We start from the raw sequence: 15,939 nt of genomic DNA, 5'->3' as shown, positions 1-15,939 counted from the left end.
TGGTCATAATTGTTCCATTTGCAACATTTCCCAGCGCCTTTTAGATCTACCTGTGAATCTTCATTTGTCATCTTTGTCTCTAAGTCTGCATTCTCTGTCATTTTATGGAGTTGATTTTACAATTAAGGATGTGCCTATTCAGGGGCTTTAGGTTCTCTCAAATCATATAGTAAAAAGACTGAAATGACTTATTTTAAAGGTTCTGTTAACACTAATAATGTGTAGTTTAAGTGTTCCTGTCTAGAGACTGGGGTTTTTCTCTTTGAGTTGTTTCAGTACACACACACACACACACACACACACACACACACACACACACACACACACACCCCCAACATGGAGTATCCCTGCCAGTGAAGATTGTCAATGTTTAGATAAGAGGAAAATTAATACTATGAGGGATTCCGTAGGAGCAAGATGATAGTTGATGTCCAGATCATGAAGTATTGATTCATATACTTCAAATACTGAAAAAAAAATTTTTTTTCTTCTTCCTATAGAAACAGTGTTCACTTGCAATCCTAGAAAGGTATTTAAGACCCTCCTCAGTACCCAGCAGTGCCAGGCAGTGGAAGCACTAAGATAAATGAGAAATGTGCTCTTAGTCTTTTTTATTTTATTTAATTTAATTTATTTATTTAATTTATTTATTCCCTTTTATTGCCCTTGTTGTTTTATTGTTGTAGTTATTATTGTTGTTGTCGTTGTTGGATAGGACAGAGAGAAATGGAGAGAGGAGGGGAAGACAGAGAAGAGGAGAGAAAGATAGACACCTGAAGACCTGCTTCACCGCCTGTGAAGCGACTCCCCTGCAGGTGGGGAGCCGGGGTTCGAACCAGGATCCTTATGCCGGTCCTTGTGCTTTGCGCCACCTGCGCTTAGCCTGCTGCACTACAGCCCGACTCCCGCTCTTAGTCTTAAAACACTTGCAGAGCTGTCCAGAAGAGGAATAAACAGACAGTGGCAGGGTAGTCTGCTAAGAAACATGAGAAAGTACTTGTTTGGAGAAGAGGAGCTGTATTAACCCTTGGGGGAGTTAAGAAAGGTCTCAGTGGGCGGTGGCGCGAAGCGCAAGGACCGGCATAAGGATCCAGGTTCCAGCCGAGCCCCCGCTCCTCACCTGTAGGGGTGTCGCATCACAGGTGGTGAAGCAGGTGTGCAGGTGTCTATCTTTCTCTTCCCTTCTCTGTCTTCCCCTCCTCTCTCAGTTTCTCTGTCTTATCCAACAATAATAATAACAACAGCAACAATAAACAACAAGGGCAACAAAAGGGGGAAAATAGCATCCAGGAGCAGTGGATTTGTAGTGCAGGCACTGAGCCCCAGCAATAACCCTGGAGGCAAAAAAAAAAAGTCTCATTTAGGAGCTCATCTGAGCTGCATTTCTATCTGTGAAACATCTTGCCAGGCAGAGGGAACAGGAAATGCAGCGGTGTGAGCAGAGTAGGTTTGGGGGTGGACAGGCTGAACCAGCATCATTTAAGAGCAGAAAGGGACTGGGGTTGGGTGGAGGGACGACACCCAGTAAGTTGGATAGATTGAGAAATAAAAGAATGAGTATTGTACATTCATATAAGTTTATGTGTCTTGACTAACGTGACCTGAGAGAATGTAACTTCTTTTTTTTAAAATTTTTTATTTATAAAAAGGAAACATTGACAAAACCATAGGATAAGAGGGGTACAACTCCACACAATTCCCACCACCAGAACTCCGTATCCCATCCCCTCCCCTGAGAGCTTTCCTATTCTTTAGCCCTCTGGGAGTATGGACCCAGGGTCATTGTGGGATGCAGAAGGTGGAAGGTCTGGCTTCTGTAATTGCTTCCCTGCTGAACATGGGCGTTGACAGTTTGATCCATACTCCCAGCCTGTCTCTCTCTTTCCCTAGTAGGGTGGGGCTCTGGGGAAGCAGAGCTCCAGGACACATTGGTGAGGTTGTCTGTCCAGGGAAGCCTGGTCAGCATCCTGCTAGCATCTGGAACCTGGGGGCTGAAAAGAGAGTTAACATACAAAGCCAAACAAATTGTTGATCAGTCATGAACTTAAAGGCTGGAATAGTGCAGATGAAGAGTTGGAGGGGGTCTCCATTTTGTAGATAGCTAGTCGGCATATTTTAGTTATATTCTAAAGGGCCTGTGGCTATACTAGGTTTTTTTTTTTTTTCCCCCTGAGCCTGAAATCTGATATGCAGGTAGATCCAAGTTATTGTCCGGGGAGATGATGTCATGGCTGGAGAGAACGTAACTTCTTTGGGAAAATCAGGCCTCACATAGGGAAGACTCCTTGGGAATCAAACTCCAGTTTCTTCTCCTTGTTAACTGTGCAAAGAATAGTATCTTCAACTCTGGAATTAAAAAAAAAAAAAAAAGACTCTGAGAAAAGTAAACGATCGAATCCATCACGTCTCTGGTATAGAAGTTTCCGTATTTGATCCATGTCACTGGTCTCCAAGTGGGGGCGGGGTGTGTACCCCAGGAAGTGTGCAAGACAGTTTGCTTTGGGATACAAGAAGAAAATGCCTTTCTTTTTATATTACTTCTTAAATTTTTTTTTTTTATTATCTTTATTTACTTATTGGATAGAGACAGTCAGAAATGGAGAGGGGAGAGCCGGAGAGACACCTGCAGCTCTGCTTTATCACTCGTGAAGCTTTCCCCTTGCAGGTGAGGACTGGGGACTTGAACCCAGGTCCGAGCGCATTGTAACATGTGCCCTCAACCAGGTGCGCCACCACCCGGCCCCTTCATGTTACTTCTCACAGCACTTGTTCACGTTCTGTGTTTGTGTTTACAGTGCACCTGTGTATACACGTGGCACACACATGTACGTGCCTGTGCTGCAGACAGCGCGCTGTACAGTGTCTGCGCACACACGTGTACACAGAGTTTATGTGCTCCCTTCTGTTTATTTTCTCGGGCATTTGTGACTAGCAAGGTGAGAATCCACTAATGCAAGCCACCAGTGCAAAATATTTCAAAAGGGGAGCCGGGCGGTAGCATAGCGGGTTAAGTGCACATGGCGGAAAGCACACGGACCGGCATCAGAATTCCGGTTTGAGCCCCCGGCTCCCCACCTGCAGGGAGTTAGTTCTCTCACAGGCAGTGAAGCAGGTCTGCAGGTGTCTCTCTTTCTCTCCCCCTCTCTATCTTCCTCTCCTCTCTCCATTTTCTCTCTGTCCTATCCTATCCAACAACAATGACAGCAATAACAACAATGACGATAAACAACAAAGGCAACAAAAGGGAAAAAATTAAAAAATAAATAAAAATGTTTCAAAGGGCTCTGAAAAATATTTTTATGCTTCAGGGTTGTTGCTGGGCTCGGTGCCTGCAGCATGAATCCACTGCTCCTGGGGGCTTTTTCCTCTCCCCTTTTGTTGCCCTTGTTTTATCGTTGTTGTGGTTATTATTATTGTTGTTGTTGATGTTGTTGTTGGATAGGACAGAGAGAAATGGAGAGAAGAGGGGAAGACAGAGGGGGAGAGAAAGATAGACACCTGCAAACCTGCTTCACCGCTTGTGAAGCGACTCCCCTGCAGGTGGGGAGCCGGGGCTCGAACCAGGATCCTTATGCTGGTCCTTGTGCTTTGCGCCACATGCGCTTAACCCGCTGCGCTACCGCTCGACCTCCTTTTTCAAATTTATTTTATTTAGCTTTTTTAAAAACACTTTTCATTATCTTTATTTATTTAATATAAATAGTCAGAAATCAAGAAAGGGGAGATAGAGAGGGAGAGAGACAGAGAGACACCTGCAGCCCTGCTTCACCACTTTAAAGTTTTCCCTCTGCAGGTGGGGACCAGGGGCTTGAACCTGGGTCCTTGTGCACTGTAATGCGTATGCTCAACCTGGTGCGCCACCACCTGGCCCCCTTATTTAGCTTTTATGAGAGGAATAAAAAAAAAGAGAGAGAGAGAGAGAACGACACTATAGCATCTCTTGGCTGTGTGGTACCAGGGATCAAACCCCTGGGGACTCAGGCTCCAGCTATCTCAGCTGCTCTGTCTGGGTTTTAAAACTGAAAAACAAAAACAAAAACAAAAAAAAACAAGGCATGTCATTTAGTGCCAGTTTTATGAAAGAGCAATAGGTTAAATTCATGTTTGGTACATAGTAGCTTCTGGCTACTATATATATATATAAAATCCCCTACTGGTTATGTCAATGAACACTTTGTTATGTTAATCATTTTAGTAAGATGGTGATGAGATCCATAGGCATGCTCGGTGTACATAGCCCGTCAGCTGGCACTGTCCGCTGAGTGAAGCTCATGCAAAGGCCCTGCTTTGCCACGTTTCCCCGGTGCTGATTGCTACTTGCTCCAACATTGACATCTAGAGACAGTTGTGGCTTATTTGTTCTGAGGTGTTCTCTGACCTTACCGTTGCTTTGGGTTTTCTGTATTTCAGCCGTCATACCCTTACTCATTGTTTCTGTGTGTTCTGTTTTCACTTCTGTTGGTAGCGGCTGCTAATCGTCTTGCCCACCTTGGCAGTTGAATGCACCCTCTGCTATTGCCCCCCCGCCCCAACGCTGTCAGGATGACTTGCTTTAACTCAGATTTTAACACTTTTTCTTTTCTCCATGAGTTCCTCCCCCATCCCACCCCCAATCCCTGTCTTCTCTCTCCCCTTAGTCTACTTGCTACACCACCCCCACAGATCATAAAGACAGTCTCTCCCTCACATCGAGACATGGGGTGTGACTTCCAGCCTTCAGGGCGGCAAACATCACACAGCCCTTAGATTGACAAGAACTTAGAGCGTATATGTCATAGAAGTGGTTTGACTTTTTAAAGTTATTTTTATTTATTGGATAACAGACAGAAATCAAAAGGGAAGGGGGGAGACAGAGACCCCTGCAACACTGCTTCACTGCACTTGAAGTGTCACCCCTGCAAGTGGGGACCAGGGGCTTGAACCCAGGTCCTTGCATTCTGTATGTAACACATGTGCTCAGCCAGGTGCACCATGGCCAGGCCCCAGTGACTAGACTTCTAGAAAACCAAGAACGTATTTTTCAGTCATGTTTTGTTGAGTTCTGGGCATTCTGGTAATTATTGTCAGTTAGTTTTCTCATATTCTGGCATTCTTGCTTCTGGCCAGCTGTCATTTCCATTTCCTTTAAACCCTAGCGGGTGTATGTCCGTGCTCACTGCCGTATCATCTGGAGCTGCGTTAAAACTTAAAGCATTCTGAGGGTCTTTCATAGTTGGGAAGCACTACTCTGTTTTCGTACGTGCTGTCTTTCTCCTGTAGTGGTAAATGACAAGACATGTTGACAGTTACATGACCATGGCAAGCAAACCTCATCTGCTAGGCCAAGCGCCTTCCAGTAAGCTCAGGGCGGGTCACTGTTTTCCCTGTATTTAAAGCAAGATGTGTGAACTTCCGTTCGGTGTTCTCGTTCAGATTCCCCCCTCAGAGCCCTGCCTCGCGGACATTTGCCTTGGGCTCTGCTGAGGAAGATCCCCCGGTCACAGAAAGAACAAGCGTGTGAGCAGGCATGTGTAGTCATGTGGTCGTTGGCCTCTTAGGCTGTAACCCAATCACTTTGTATAGAGCCTATCTGTGTACGCATTGAATGACGAAGGGACTGTTTAGACAACATTCTCTTCTGCACGAAAATCTTGAAAAGTTGGATTCAGAAAAGCACCTAGCAGAGATCTGTTGCAGCTGGTCTCTTAGCTGTTATTTACGAGCAGACTGCCTTTGCTAGTGTGTAAGTTTAATTTGTATACCTTTTTTCTTGTTCATTTTTTCCCCCTCCCACCAGGAATATCACTGGGGCTTGGTGGGGGCACTACAAATCCATCACTCCCAGAGGCCTTTTTTTTTCTTTTTCTTTTTTTCTTTGCTAGGATAGAGAGAAATTGAGGAGGGGCATAGAGAGGGGGAGAGACAGAGAGACACCTCCAAACCTGCTTCACCGCTCATGAAACTTCCCCCTGCAGGTGGGAAGCAGGGCCTCAAACCCGGATCCCTGAGCCTTGTATGCCTTTTCATTGAAATCTGAGCAGTCTGATGATGGTATGTGGAATCTGAGTTCTGCCTGCTCATAAGCTGCATCTCCTGTGACAAGCCTACTTATTTATTTTTAATGTTATCTTTATTGATTTATTTATTGGAGATAGACAGAACTTGAGAGGGGAGGGGGAAATAGAGAGGGAGATGGAGAGACACCTGCAGCACTGCTCCCCTCCCACAGGTGGGGGCTGGGGCTTGAACCCAGGTGCTTACTCATGGTGACATGTGCCCTCAACCAAGTGTGCCACCAGCCAGCCCCAGCAAGCCTGTGTATAAAGCGCCGAGAAGAAAGACTTTGCCATGCACTCAACCCAGGATCAAGCCCCGCCAGCCCCCGCAGCACAGGGGGACACTCTGGTGCCATAGGCCTGGTGTGCTTCCGAAGATTTCATATCAATAAGACGTCCGCCTGTCTCTGCTTAGACTTATTAAATAGCTTATGTGTTTGTCAAAATGGGTGCTAGATAAAAAAGGAAACAAACAAACAAAAAAAGCATTTTGTGACAGAGTTGGAAAAGGTCTGATTCCTCTGACAGAAAAATAGATTTTTTTTTTGACAGCTTGTTGACTTCTTAGTATTTTTAGGCAAATGTGCTTTTATCTCTGCATTTTGCCTTCTTGATACATTATACTTACCGACTGTTGGCTTGTTTGCACGTGTCTCTTACTGTATAGTTCTTGAGCAATTTCCTGAAAAATGCGCCGAGCGCTCTTCTTCTATAAACACAAATGAGAAAAAATACCTTTCTGGGGACTGGAAGTGATGATTATTACACCCACAGAGCCTCTTCTTACATTCCTGCCATTAATCTCACAAATCATCTTCACAAGCACTGTGCACCTGAGCTTAGCTCCTTCACACTTTGAATATATGTAAGTACAATTCATGGACGAGAACTGTGAAATTTAAGTCACAAATTACTATAAATGGCTATCATCCAATTACCGGGCACCAGGGAACGATACATATAGTTGACAGTTACCATGGCAGTGGTGCTCTCTTCCTGCTTTTAAAATATTTAGGATGTGAAATAATTATAACCAGTCACAGCTTAAAGGGATTTAAAAAAAATATTTACTTTCCCTTTTGCTGCCCTTGTTGGTCTTTTTATTATTGTTGTAGTTATTATTGTTACTGATGTTGTTGTTGTATAGGACAGAGAGAAATGGAGAGAGGAGGGGAAGACAGACGCCTGCACACCTGCTTTCCCACTTGTGAAGCGACTCCCCTGCAGGTGGGGAGCCAGGGGCCGGAACCGGGATCCTTCCGCCGGTCCTTGTGCTTTGCGCCACCTGCGCTTAACCCGCTGCACTACTGCCAGACTCTCTTAGTTTAAAGGGATAATTTGCAGGCATATATCTGTACCTTTTGTGAATCTTCTGTTTCTTTCTTTCTTGCAGTGTTAGGTTTTGACTGTCAGGAAGAAGAGGAAAGGTTTGTGAGACTTTTTTTTTTTTTTTTGCCTTCAAGGTTACTGTTGAGGCTCCTGCCTACACTACGAATCCACTACTCCTGGAGGCTTTTTTTCTCCCTTTTGTTGCCCTTGTTTATTGTTGTTGTTGTTATTGTTGCTGTTACTGCTATTGTTATTGTTGGATAGGACAGAGAGAAATTGAGAGAGGACAAGAAGACAGAGAGGGGAAAAGAAAGACAGCCGCAGACCTGCTTCACCACCTGTGAAGTGACTCCCCTGCAGGTGGGGAACCGGGGGCTCTAACTGGCATCCTTGTGCCGGTTCTTGTGCTTCAAGCCATGTGCGCTTAACCTGCTGTGCTACTGCCCAGTCCCCTTGTGAGACCTCTTAATGCACCAAAAACAATTGTAGCAGATCGTTCCTGCCTAAAGAAGATTAAACTGATTTTACAAATAAGCGATACACAGTAAGAGTTTAAAAATCTTCACATCACTCCTGAGGTGCTTTGCAAATACTTTGCTTTGCAAAGACAGTTTCTAGTCTCTTTGCTGATAACCCCCTTTTGCTCTGAGAGACTATCCTTTTGTAGGTAACTGAAGTAGCTTTCCTCTTTGACGTATTAGAAAGCACACGAGACAGTTATAAAGAAGGATATTGGGTTTCAAAGAAACCCTGTGACTTGTGTGCTCAAGCTAGTGATCTCAGTGTTGAAGCCTTGCGCTTCCTTCTGCAGCCTCCTGCAGGTGGTGTTCCCTGCAGATGCAAAGCCAGAGTTTTAATGAGGTGAGTGCTTTCCCAGGCTCACAAGTAGAGGGATGGAAACGTTTTCCTTATGATCCTTCCTACTCAGGGCTCTGGGGACAGCCAAGGTGAGGAAAGAGGACTTACTTTGAAGAGGACTATGAAAGTCGCGGCCACACCAGTCATGTAGATGGAGAGCAGTGTCAGAAGAGCCACCAGGAGCCTCTGTACTTCCTTGCTGAGGATCTTAGTTTCTTTGTCAATCACAAAAACAGAAAGAGCTGTGGTCACTGTCGGAACCCATTATTGCCTCCACACGTTTGAGTTACAGCTGAAGCCACATATTCAGAGGGAGATGTGCACTTGCTCTGCTTGGCTGTTCATTGATTCCAAAGACATTGCTCCATATTATATGTCAGTAGTTACAACCAGTTCGCCAGTCATCTAAGTGCATTATATTAAAATAGTGTATATTTTAGAAACTAAACATGCAGTTACTTGGCATAATGCTAAGGACCACCTTTTTTTTTTTTTTTTTTTAATTGGTTAAGCACACATAGTACGAAATGCAAGGATCTGGGTTCGAAACCCTCCCCCCACCTGCAGGGAGGAAGCTTCACAAGTGGTGAAGCAGGTCTACAGGTATCTCTCTGTCTCTCTTCCTCTTTTATCGCCCCCTCTTCAATTTTTCTCTGTCCTATCCAATAAAATGGGAAAGAATGGTTGCCAGGAGTAGTGGATTTGTCGTGCTGGCACTGAGCCTTAACCTTGGAAGCAAAAAGTAAAAAAAGAAAAAATTATTAATGATCTATAAGATTGTAAGATAATAGGGATATAGTTCTGTATAGTTTCACCACCAGAGTTCTGTTTCCATCCTCTCCATAGGAGGTTTTCCTATTCTTTATCTCTTTGCGAGTATGGACCAGAATTCTTTATGGGGTGCAGAAGGTGGGAGTTCTGGTTTCTATAATTGCTTCTTTGCTGGACAAAGGCTTTGGCAGGTTGGTCCATACCCCTAGCCCAGATGGGAGTCACTGCCATTCTCAGAGCCATCTGAATTCTTTTTCTCTCTGAAATGTCTTGATTCCTACATTTATAAGACTTAGATGGGTATCATCACTTGAGTGAGGAAATCCTGTGGGTCTTGGCAAATCTCCAGAAGCTGGGGTCACACCACTCCCTTCCTGTTCGCTTGTGTCCATGAGGAATGGGCAGGGGCAGTGTCTCTTAGTGGCTTCTCGATACATTTTGAGTTTATTCTTTAAAACCCTTTTTCTTTGTCATTGCTGGGGGATGAACAAAGGACCTTCAGAATGTACAGTACCACTGCTAGGTGACCTCCTTACACCAGTGTTTTCATCACTAAGAGAGAGAGAGAGAGAGAGAAAGTAGCAAGAGGAGGAGGAGGAAGGACGCCTCAGAATCACTCGACCGTCCACAGCACTTCCCTGATACCATCCGTGATGCTTCCATGTGTTGTAGGATTTGCGTCCAGGGCCCAGCACGTGGCAAGGCCTGTCCTCTACTGGGTGAACTAAATTCTGACTCTCACCAGTTTCCACGAAGGGAGCCCTGGCTGGTCCTTTGCTAGTCAAGTCTGGATGTAGACCAAGAATATGGTATCAGACATAACCCTGGTTCTGTGTCTAGGGGGCTGGGAGATGGTTCTCCAATTCAGACTTAGACGCTGCCCTCCCTGGCTAGGATATTCAGACAGCAAATTTTCCAGGACCTCTGCATATATGTAATACCGTGCTGGTCAAGACGCAATGAACCCCGGAATAAAACTCAACAGACCTCTTACCACCAGCTCCGTCCCTCCTCCAGTTTGCTTAGCTCTCGGGTCGCTTGAGCTGGGGAAGGCTATTCCGCAGATGTAGATGGCGCTGTCACTGAAATTCACCTTGCTGACCGTCAGGGAAACTTGGTTTTGTTCCAGGTCTTCTGTCACTTTGAACCTCTCCTGGTCGCCTAGTTGCTCAGGCTGGTGAGTGCCATATCGGAACCACAGGCTGGTGGGGCGCTCTTGTGGGCACCCTGACTGGGAGAAGGAGCACCTTAGGGTGACAGCCTCATGAGTGTAGTCCACTTCGAGGTAACGTGGCTGAGAGACAGAGACCGAGCACATGCCCGCAGCACCTGTGGGGGAGGCCGGCAGCCGTGGTTAGCTTTGTGCTTCTGCTTTGCTGACGTGTTTGGGGAGGGAGCCCAGCCTGCCTGACTCCTCCCAGCACGCCCAGCCTCTACAAACACGCGTCTCCTCATTTTTTCTGAGGCCCGGCATTTCCTGGCCTTGACCTGCCAGTAGAGGCAGCCCAAGGGAGGCAGAGGTGGGCCCAGGTCTGCGTTCAGAAGTTTTGGGGGTACTCATGTACACCCTAGGTCCTTATAAGATTCCTTTAGCCAACCTCTTGAGCCCATTTCCCCGTCTCTCCCCCTAGCTCTTGGAGGTGTTGTGTTCACAGTGGCTGTCCCAGGCCCTTGTGAGCGGCACTGCCTGTGTGCACGGGAGCATGGGGAGTTATTTATTTTTATTTCTTGTACCACACGGGATGGGGCCTGCTGGGAATTCTCTGCAGTTCACAACTGCTCCTCTGTGGGTGAGTCCAGGGGCATCTCTGGGGACATTGAGAAGGATGTGCACCTGGGGATGCAGCGCGGCTCGGCCCACCGCTCCGGTTACCCGGCAGAGGCCAGATGTGCAGCCAGGCTCCCGCCAAGCACACGCACCCACACCAGCCGCTTGTTAGCTGCTTCCGTAGCCTGCTGTGACTCTGATCTTACGGACACACATTCTGATAAAGAGCACAGAACCCCGCCTGCATCCTCTGTGGGCTTCTAGCTCGGAGTCTCCACATAATGGCAACCCATCTCTGCACCTTGTGGGTTAGTGGGAAGTTGGAGACTCTCGAAGCATAAGGGACAGTCACGTGCTGCGTGCAGGGGACTAAAAGGTCACTGTCTCTGCCGCTGGCTGAGCTGGGAGTAGGCAGCCAGCCCAGCTGTTGACTCCACTCTGTGCCACTTCCCAAGTTACAGAAGCTGAGGCCCCACCTTGGCCTGCTCGTCCCACAGGGACATGAACCTGGAGAGCAGCTAGGTGTTTACTGATGGGGACTGTTTACAAAGGAGACTGTAAAATCATATCGGCCGGGACACATCGGAATGTGGGGCATGGTTTTGGTCTGACTCCTGCCTGACTGTGTGCTTCCAAATCATTGGAATGAGTGTGACCAAGTGGTCTGCTGCTTAAGTTGCAAGGCAGGCTTTTTTCAATCGCTGTTTTCCATATAGGTTCTTACCCAACACATGGAAGCATGCGAAGCAGACCTCTACCTGCTGTGTTTTCATCAGTGTCTGTGCAGCCTGAGCTGAGCTGGGATCGGCGGTGCAGACCAGGTGGGAAGGAGCATCAGCTGGGGTGCAGCAGGCTTTGAGTCTGCTGCCCGAGTGCACCCCTCATGCCTCCTGCCTGCCCAGATACAGAGAAACACTTCCACTAGATGCTGGAAGGTTTTTTTTTTTTTTTTTTAATATTTATTTATTTTCCCTTTTGTTGCCCTTGTTGTTTTATGCTGGGAGTTTTAAGTGGAATCAGCCTGCCGAAATGAGCAGTGTCAACCAACAGTCTCTCTCTCTCTCTCTCTCTCTCTCTCTTGTCCTTTGTCAAGTAGAATTTTCAAAAAGGGAAACTAAGCTGCCTTTTAACTCTGTCCTAGGACACTCATGTTCCAGGGTAAAATATAAGTCCTGGTAACTTAGAGGTTTCAGCTCTCCACTTATTGTTACTTGCGTGAGGTTGGTAGCGGTTTCCTATGAGCCTCAATGCCTGAGGAAGTTACTGTTCCCACCCCCACGCCAGTTAAGCAACAGCAGAAGCAAAACAGAGCAAAACAGAGAAGTTTGGAAAACACATCACACCACAACCAACGCCTGTAAAAATGTTCTCTTCAACAACTCTCAGATGCTATAGGATGTTCTGGAAACACAAGTTTTGTGCCTCTGGAAACAGACCACTTTGCTGTCTTTAAACACAAGTTAGGGGCCGGTTCATCTGGATGGGTGCGCCATGCAGGGGACCCAGGTTTGAGCCCTGCCCCCACAGCGTGGGGGGTGGGGGTTGCTTCAGTGTTGTGGTGCCACCCTCCCCATCTTTGTTTCTGTCTCTTTATCTGACAAAGTCAGCACAGGGGGGTGAAGTCCTGGTGACTAGAACAAGAAAAACTAACCCCCACCAGGGTCCTCGCTCTGGGGCTTCTCGTCTGCACGATTCCACTGCCCCCAGTGGACTGTTCTGTTTTTCCTTCCAGAGAGGAGTGAGACCGAGGAGAGAGAACACACGGCACTGTTTCACTGCTCACAAAGCAGTGGCTGGTGGGGCTGGGGAGGGCTCGAACCCAGGTCCTCACACATGGCACAGTGTGTATTCTGTTGGGTGAGCCACATCTCAACCTCTAGAAAGTTTGGTTTTTGACACTTAAGAAAACCAGTATGGAGACTTAAATGTGTGTGTAGCACTGCGCGTCTTCAGCTCAGTCAGGAGACCCACTCATCTGTCCCACTACCTGCTTTATCTCTCCCACCTTAGTTCAGGGCAGATTCCAGATATTCTGTCTGTACATTTGTTGATTCTTTAAAACAACACTGATTAAAATGAGAAAAAGAATTACTGAGAGTAGAAGCAAGAAATCATTCATTTTAAACCTTTTCACCTTAAAAGAATCACCACTGACATTTTGATAGTTTTCTTTATAGATGGGGGGGGGGGGGCTTTGGGCATTCTCCTGCCCTATGACTCAAACGTCTTGTGCATATCTGAGGTCATTTGGCTTATTAGAGCTACGGTGTAGGAAACACTTTCTGTTTCGCTGAGGAGAAAATGGTACAGGCAGATTTTAAAAACAGATATAACGTGACTAGTCTCTGTAGTAGGAGTCCCAGAGTTTTGTTTCTATAAGTATTATCATCATCATCATTATTATTAGTCACTGGGGCTTCACTACTCAAAACTGACTTTCAGACCGAGAGGCAGAGAGAGTGACATGGAAGCTGCCTTCACTGTGGTGCTGGGGGTTCCCTGCTCAAACCTGAGCCTTGTGCCTGGCAAGCCAACATGTTATCCTAGTGAACGATTTTGCTAGCCTATAAGTAAGTTTTAATTTCCAGAAATCCAGACAATGTTCCTCACAAACTAACCAGCAGGTACTGTCTAGCGCCTGCTTTGTACAGAGAAGGAACTCGGTGATCAATAAGTGCACAGGGTCCCGAGGATATTTTTGTAGCCCTTGTGTGAACGGCACAGAGGCAAAGGGAATTTTCAAGGCTAAGAGGCAAGTTTCCCTCAGTTACTTCCCTGGAGAAAAACAGACACCGCCATAGACACATCTAGAAGTTCATCTGTAGGACTTCAACTGTAAATGTGGTAGGTAAGGAAAGTTGGAAGGAAGAAACCCCACTTACCAACACAAAATAGAATCGGAGTGATTTTCAGACACAGAGGGATCTTGCCTCGCTTCACGGGATCCATTTCTTGGGGAGTGAGCGTTTTGAAAGCTTTGACTTCTTTCTTCTCCTTTTTTTTTTTTTTTTTCTCTTTTCACAAAGGAAGCACTGAAGAGAGGAAGTCTTATAAAGGAAGCTTAATTGACGATGTTTTGAAATTGTGTAAAGATTGTGACCCAGTTTCACCATTTTGAGTTAGGAGTTTTAGCCTTGAGCACTTTTCTAAACGCTAACATGCTACACTGCTACTCCTTCCTTCCTTCCCTCTATTTATTTATTTATTCATTTATTTTTTATACCAGAGCACTGCTCAGCCCTGGCTTAAGGTGGTGGTAGGGGGCAGTGGGGAGAACTGAACCTGGGACTTTGGAGCCTCAGGCAGGAGAGTCTCATTGCATAACCATTATGCTGTCTACTCCTGCCCAGCCCACATACTACAGTTTCCATGGATCTTCTGAAATCCTCCTCAGTGTTAATATGTTTTGAGTGAGATTTTTGTGTTCCTCAGAGAAAGGGAGTGTATTGCTTGACGGGTCATTCTTGAAGTTTCCAGAAGGAGTTTAGTTGCTGGGCGAGTAACTAACTGTGAGGAAGCAGAAGGGAGTAGCGGTGTTTAACAAAAACAAAAGCAAAAACAAAAACAGCACACTTTATGGTGTGAAAAATAAATTGTGTGCCAGTAACTAATGAGACAAATATGTCACCCCCCCAACACACACACACACACACACACACACACACACACACACACACACACACACACACATACACGTTTTCTCAGGATTTTTTTTTTTTCCTTGTAAGGTTTGGAAACTGACTTGGGTTGGCTTAAACAGAAGAGAACTTGCTGAAAGGTTTTTGGGGGACTGGAGAATGGAAGTGTTCACAGCCACAGAAAGGGCCTCCGAGCCTGCTGTCACACTGACCTGCAGGGCACTCTGCTGTCATGCAGAACTGGGCGGGCCCTGTCATTAGTACCATCCAGAACTAGTCCCAGAACTAGTCCCAGGCACTGCACCCAGATTCCTTTGCCTCCTCTTCTCTGGGATACCTGTTCTCTACTCCACGTGTCCTGAGTAAATGTCACCTCCCACCAAGGGCAAAGGTGGACAGCTTCTGCTGACAGTGTATTTTGCCAATTCCAGAAAGTTACTCTTTACAAATCTTTAAGACATTTTTTTTCTTAGTGGTTTAATACTGATTTATGAAACTGTGAGGGAAGAAGGTTATAATTCCATGCCTTTCCCATTTTCCCTCCACTGGAAACTGCAGTTGTTCTCTGAAGGTCACTGACAGGATTCTATAACTATTTATAGCTTTTTTTTTTTTGCCTCCAGGGTTATTGCCTGCACTGTGAATCCACTGCTCCTGGCAGCCATCTATTTCCCCCCATTTTTTTCAGTGGTCCTGCCTTTACTTCCTTCCTACGTCACCCCTACGCCATTACTACTTGCAAACGGCTTCCCTCTTCTTTTCCAGATAAGAGAAACAGTGCCTGGCTTCCTCTGGTGTTTTCCAGATTCGCTTCCTTTTCTGTGATGGTATAAAAACAAGATCTCTGGTGACAAATGCTTTGGGTCCTGGTGGAATGAGTGTATAGAACCCTCAGGTTACTTCCCCTCTCATTCACCCCTCTGGAGAAAGTTACTTTTTTTTTTTTTTTTAATATTTATCACTGGTGGGGGGAAGGAATCAAGCATCACTGGCAGAGGGCCAACACTTTTATTCCCTTTTGTTGTCCTTGTTTTATTGTTGTAGTTACTATTGTTGTTATTGATGTCGTTGTTGTTGGATAGGACAGAGAGAAATGGAGAGAGGAAGGGAAGACAGAGAGGGAGAGAAAGACAGACACCTGCAGACCTGCTTCACCGCCTGTGAAGCGACTCCCCTGCAGGTGGGGAGCCGGGGGCTTGAACCGGGATCCTTACGCCGGTCCTTGAGCTTTGCGCCACCCGCGCTTAACCCACTGCGCTACCGCCTGACTCCCGAGGGCCAACACTTAACCTGTTGCTGCCACCTCCCTGTCAGCGAGTTTCTGGTTTGTTTGTTTGTCTTTGCCTCCAGGGTTATTGCTGGGGCTCTGTGCCAGCACTGTGACTCCACGGCTCCTGGTGGCCATAGTTTTTCCATTGTTGTTGTTATTGTTGTTGCTGCTGCTGCTGCTGTTGTTGGATAGGACAGAGAGAAATTGAAAGAGGAGGAAAAGACAGGCAAGATAGACACCTGCAGACCTGCTTCACAGCTTGTGAAACGA

At 46.3% G+C, this 15,939-nt stretch overlaps 2 protein-coding genes across 7 annotated transcripts in view; one reads left to right on the top strand and one right to left on the bottom strand.

Annotated features, from left to right (window-relative positions):
- METTL9 (methyltransferase 9, His-X-His N1(pi)-histidine) overlaps nt 1-15,939 on the top strand; it is a 51,675-nt gene that overhangs the window by 32,627 nt on the left and 3,109 nt on the right. The window contains exon 5 of one of the 5 annotated variants that reach the window (XM_060172826.1): nt 15,165-15,226. The exons of 3 other annotated variants lie outside the window; for them this stretch is intronic. In XM_060172826.1, coding sequence (XP_060028809.1) covers nt 15,165-15,226 — 62 coding nt within the window. Of the gene's footprint in view, nt 1-15,164; nt 15,248-15,939 lie in introns of those variants that run through there. One more of the 5 variants, XM_060172825.1, reaches the window with a different exon arrangement.
- Nucleotides 1,367-13,757, bottom strand: IGSF6 (immunoglobulin superfamily member 6). Of its 2 annotated transcripts, none has more exons than XM_060172828.1 (6): nt 13,644-13,757; nt 9,981-10,322; nt 8,331-8,437; nt 7,394-7,441; nt 6,664-6,744; nt 1,367-2,346 (listed from the first exon to the last, which is right to left on the bottom strand). In XM_060172828.1, the coding sequence occupies exons 1-6, from the start codon at nt 13,708-13,710 to the stop codon at nt 2,341-2,343; spliced, it is 651 nt and encodes a 216-aa protein (XP_060028811.1). In that variant the 5' UTR covers nt 13,711-13,757; the 3' UTR covers nt 1,367-2,340. The 2 variants fall into 2 exon arrangements, with proteins under 2 accessions (XP_060028811.1, XP_007516635.1); XM_007516573.3 differs by lacking the exon at nt 1,367-2,346 and adding an exon at nt 4,785-5,253.

Source organism: Erinaceus europaeus, chromosome 15 (genome assembly GCF_950295315.1).
Source record: "Erinaceus europaeus chromosome 15, mEriEur2.1, whole genome shotgun sequence".
Classification (NCBI taxonomy): Eukaryota; Metazoa; Chordata; class Mammalia; order Eulipotyphla; family Erinaceidae; genus Erinaceus; species Erinaceus europaeus.
The sequence above is the reverse complement of the archived record's forward strand: the minus strand, read 5'-3'. Positions and strand labels throughout refer to the sequence as shown.

Excerpts from the sequence above, each read along its gene's own strand:
- IGSF6 (XM_007516573.3), bottom strand. The coding sequence starts at position 13,710 with ATGGATCCCGTGAAGCGAGGCAAGATCCCTCTGTGTCTGAAAATCACT. Across the intron at positions 8,438-9,980 it reads GACGGAGCTGGTGGTAAGAG|AAACTAAGATCCTCAGCAAG; the intron begins GTCTGTTGAGTT and ends TGATTGACAAAG. Across the intron at positions 7,442-8,330 it reads CTTTCATAGTCCTCTTCAAA|TCAAAACCTAACACTGCAAG; the intron begins GTAAGTCCTCTT and ends TCTTCCTGACAG.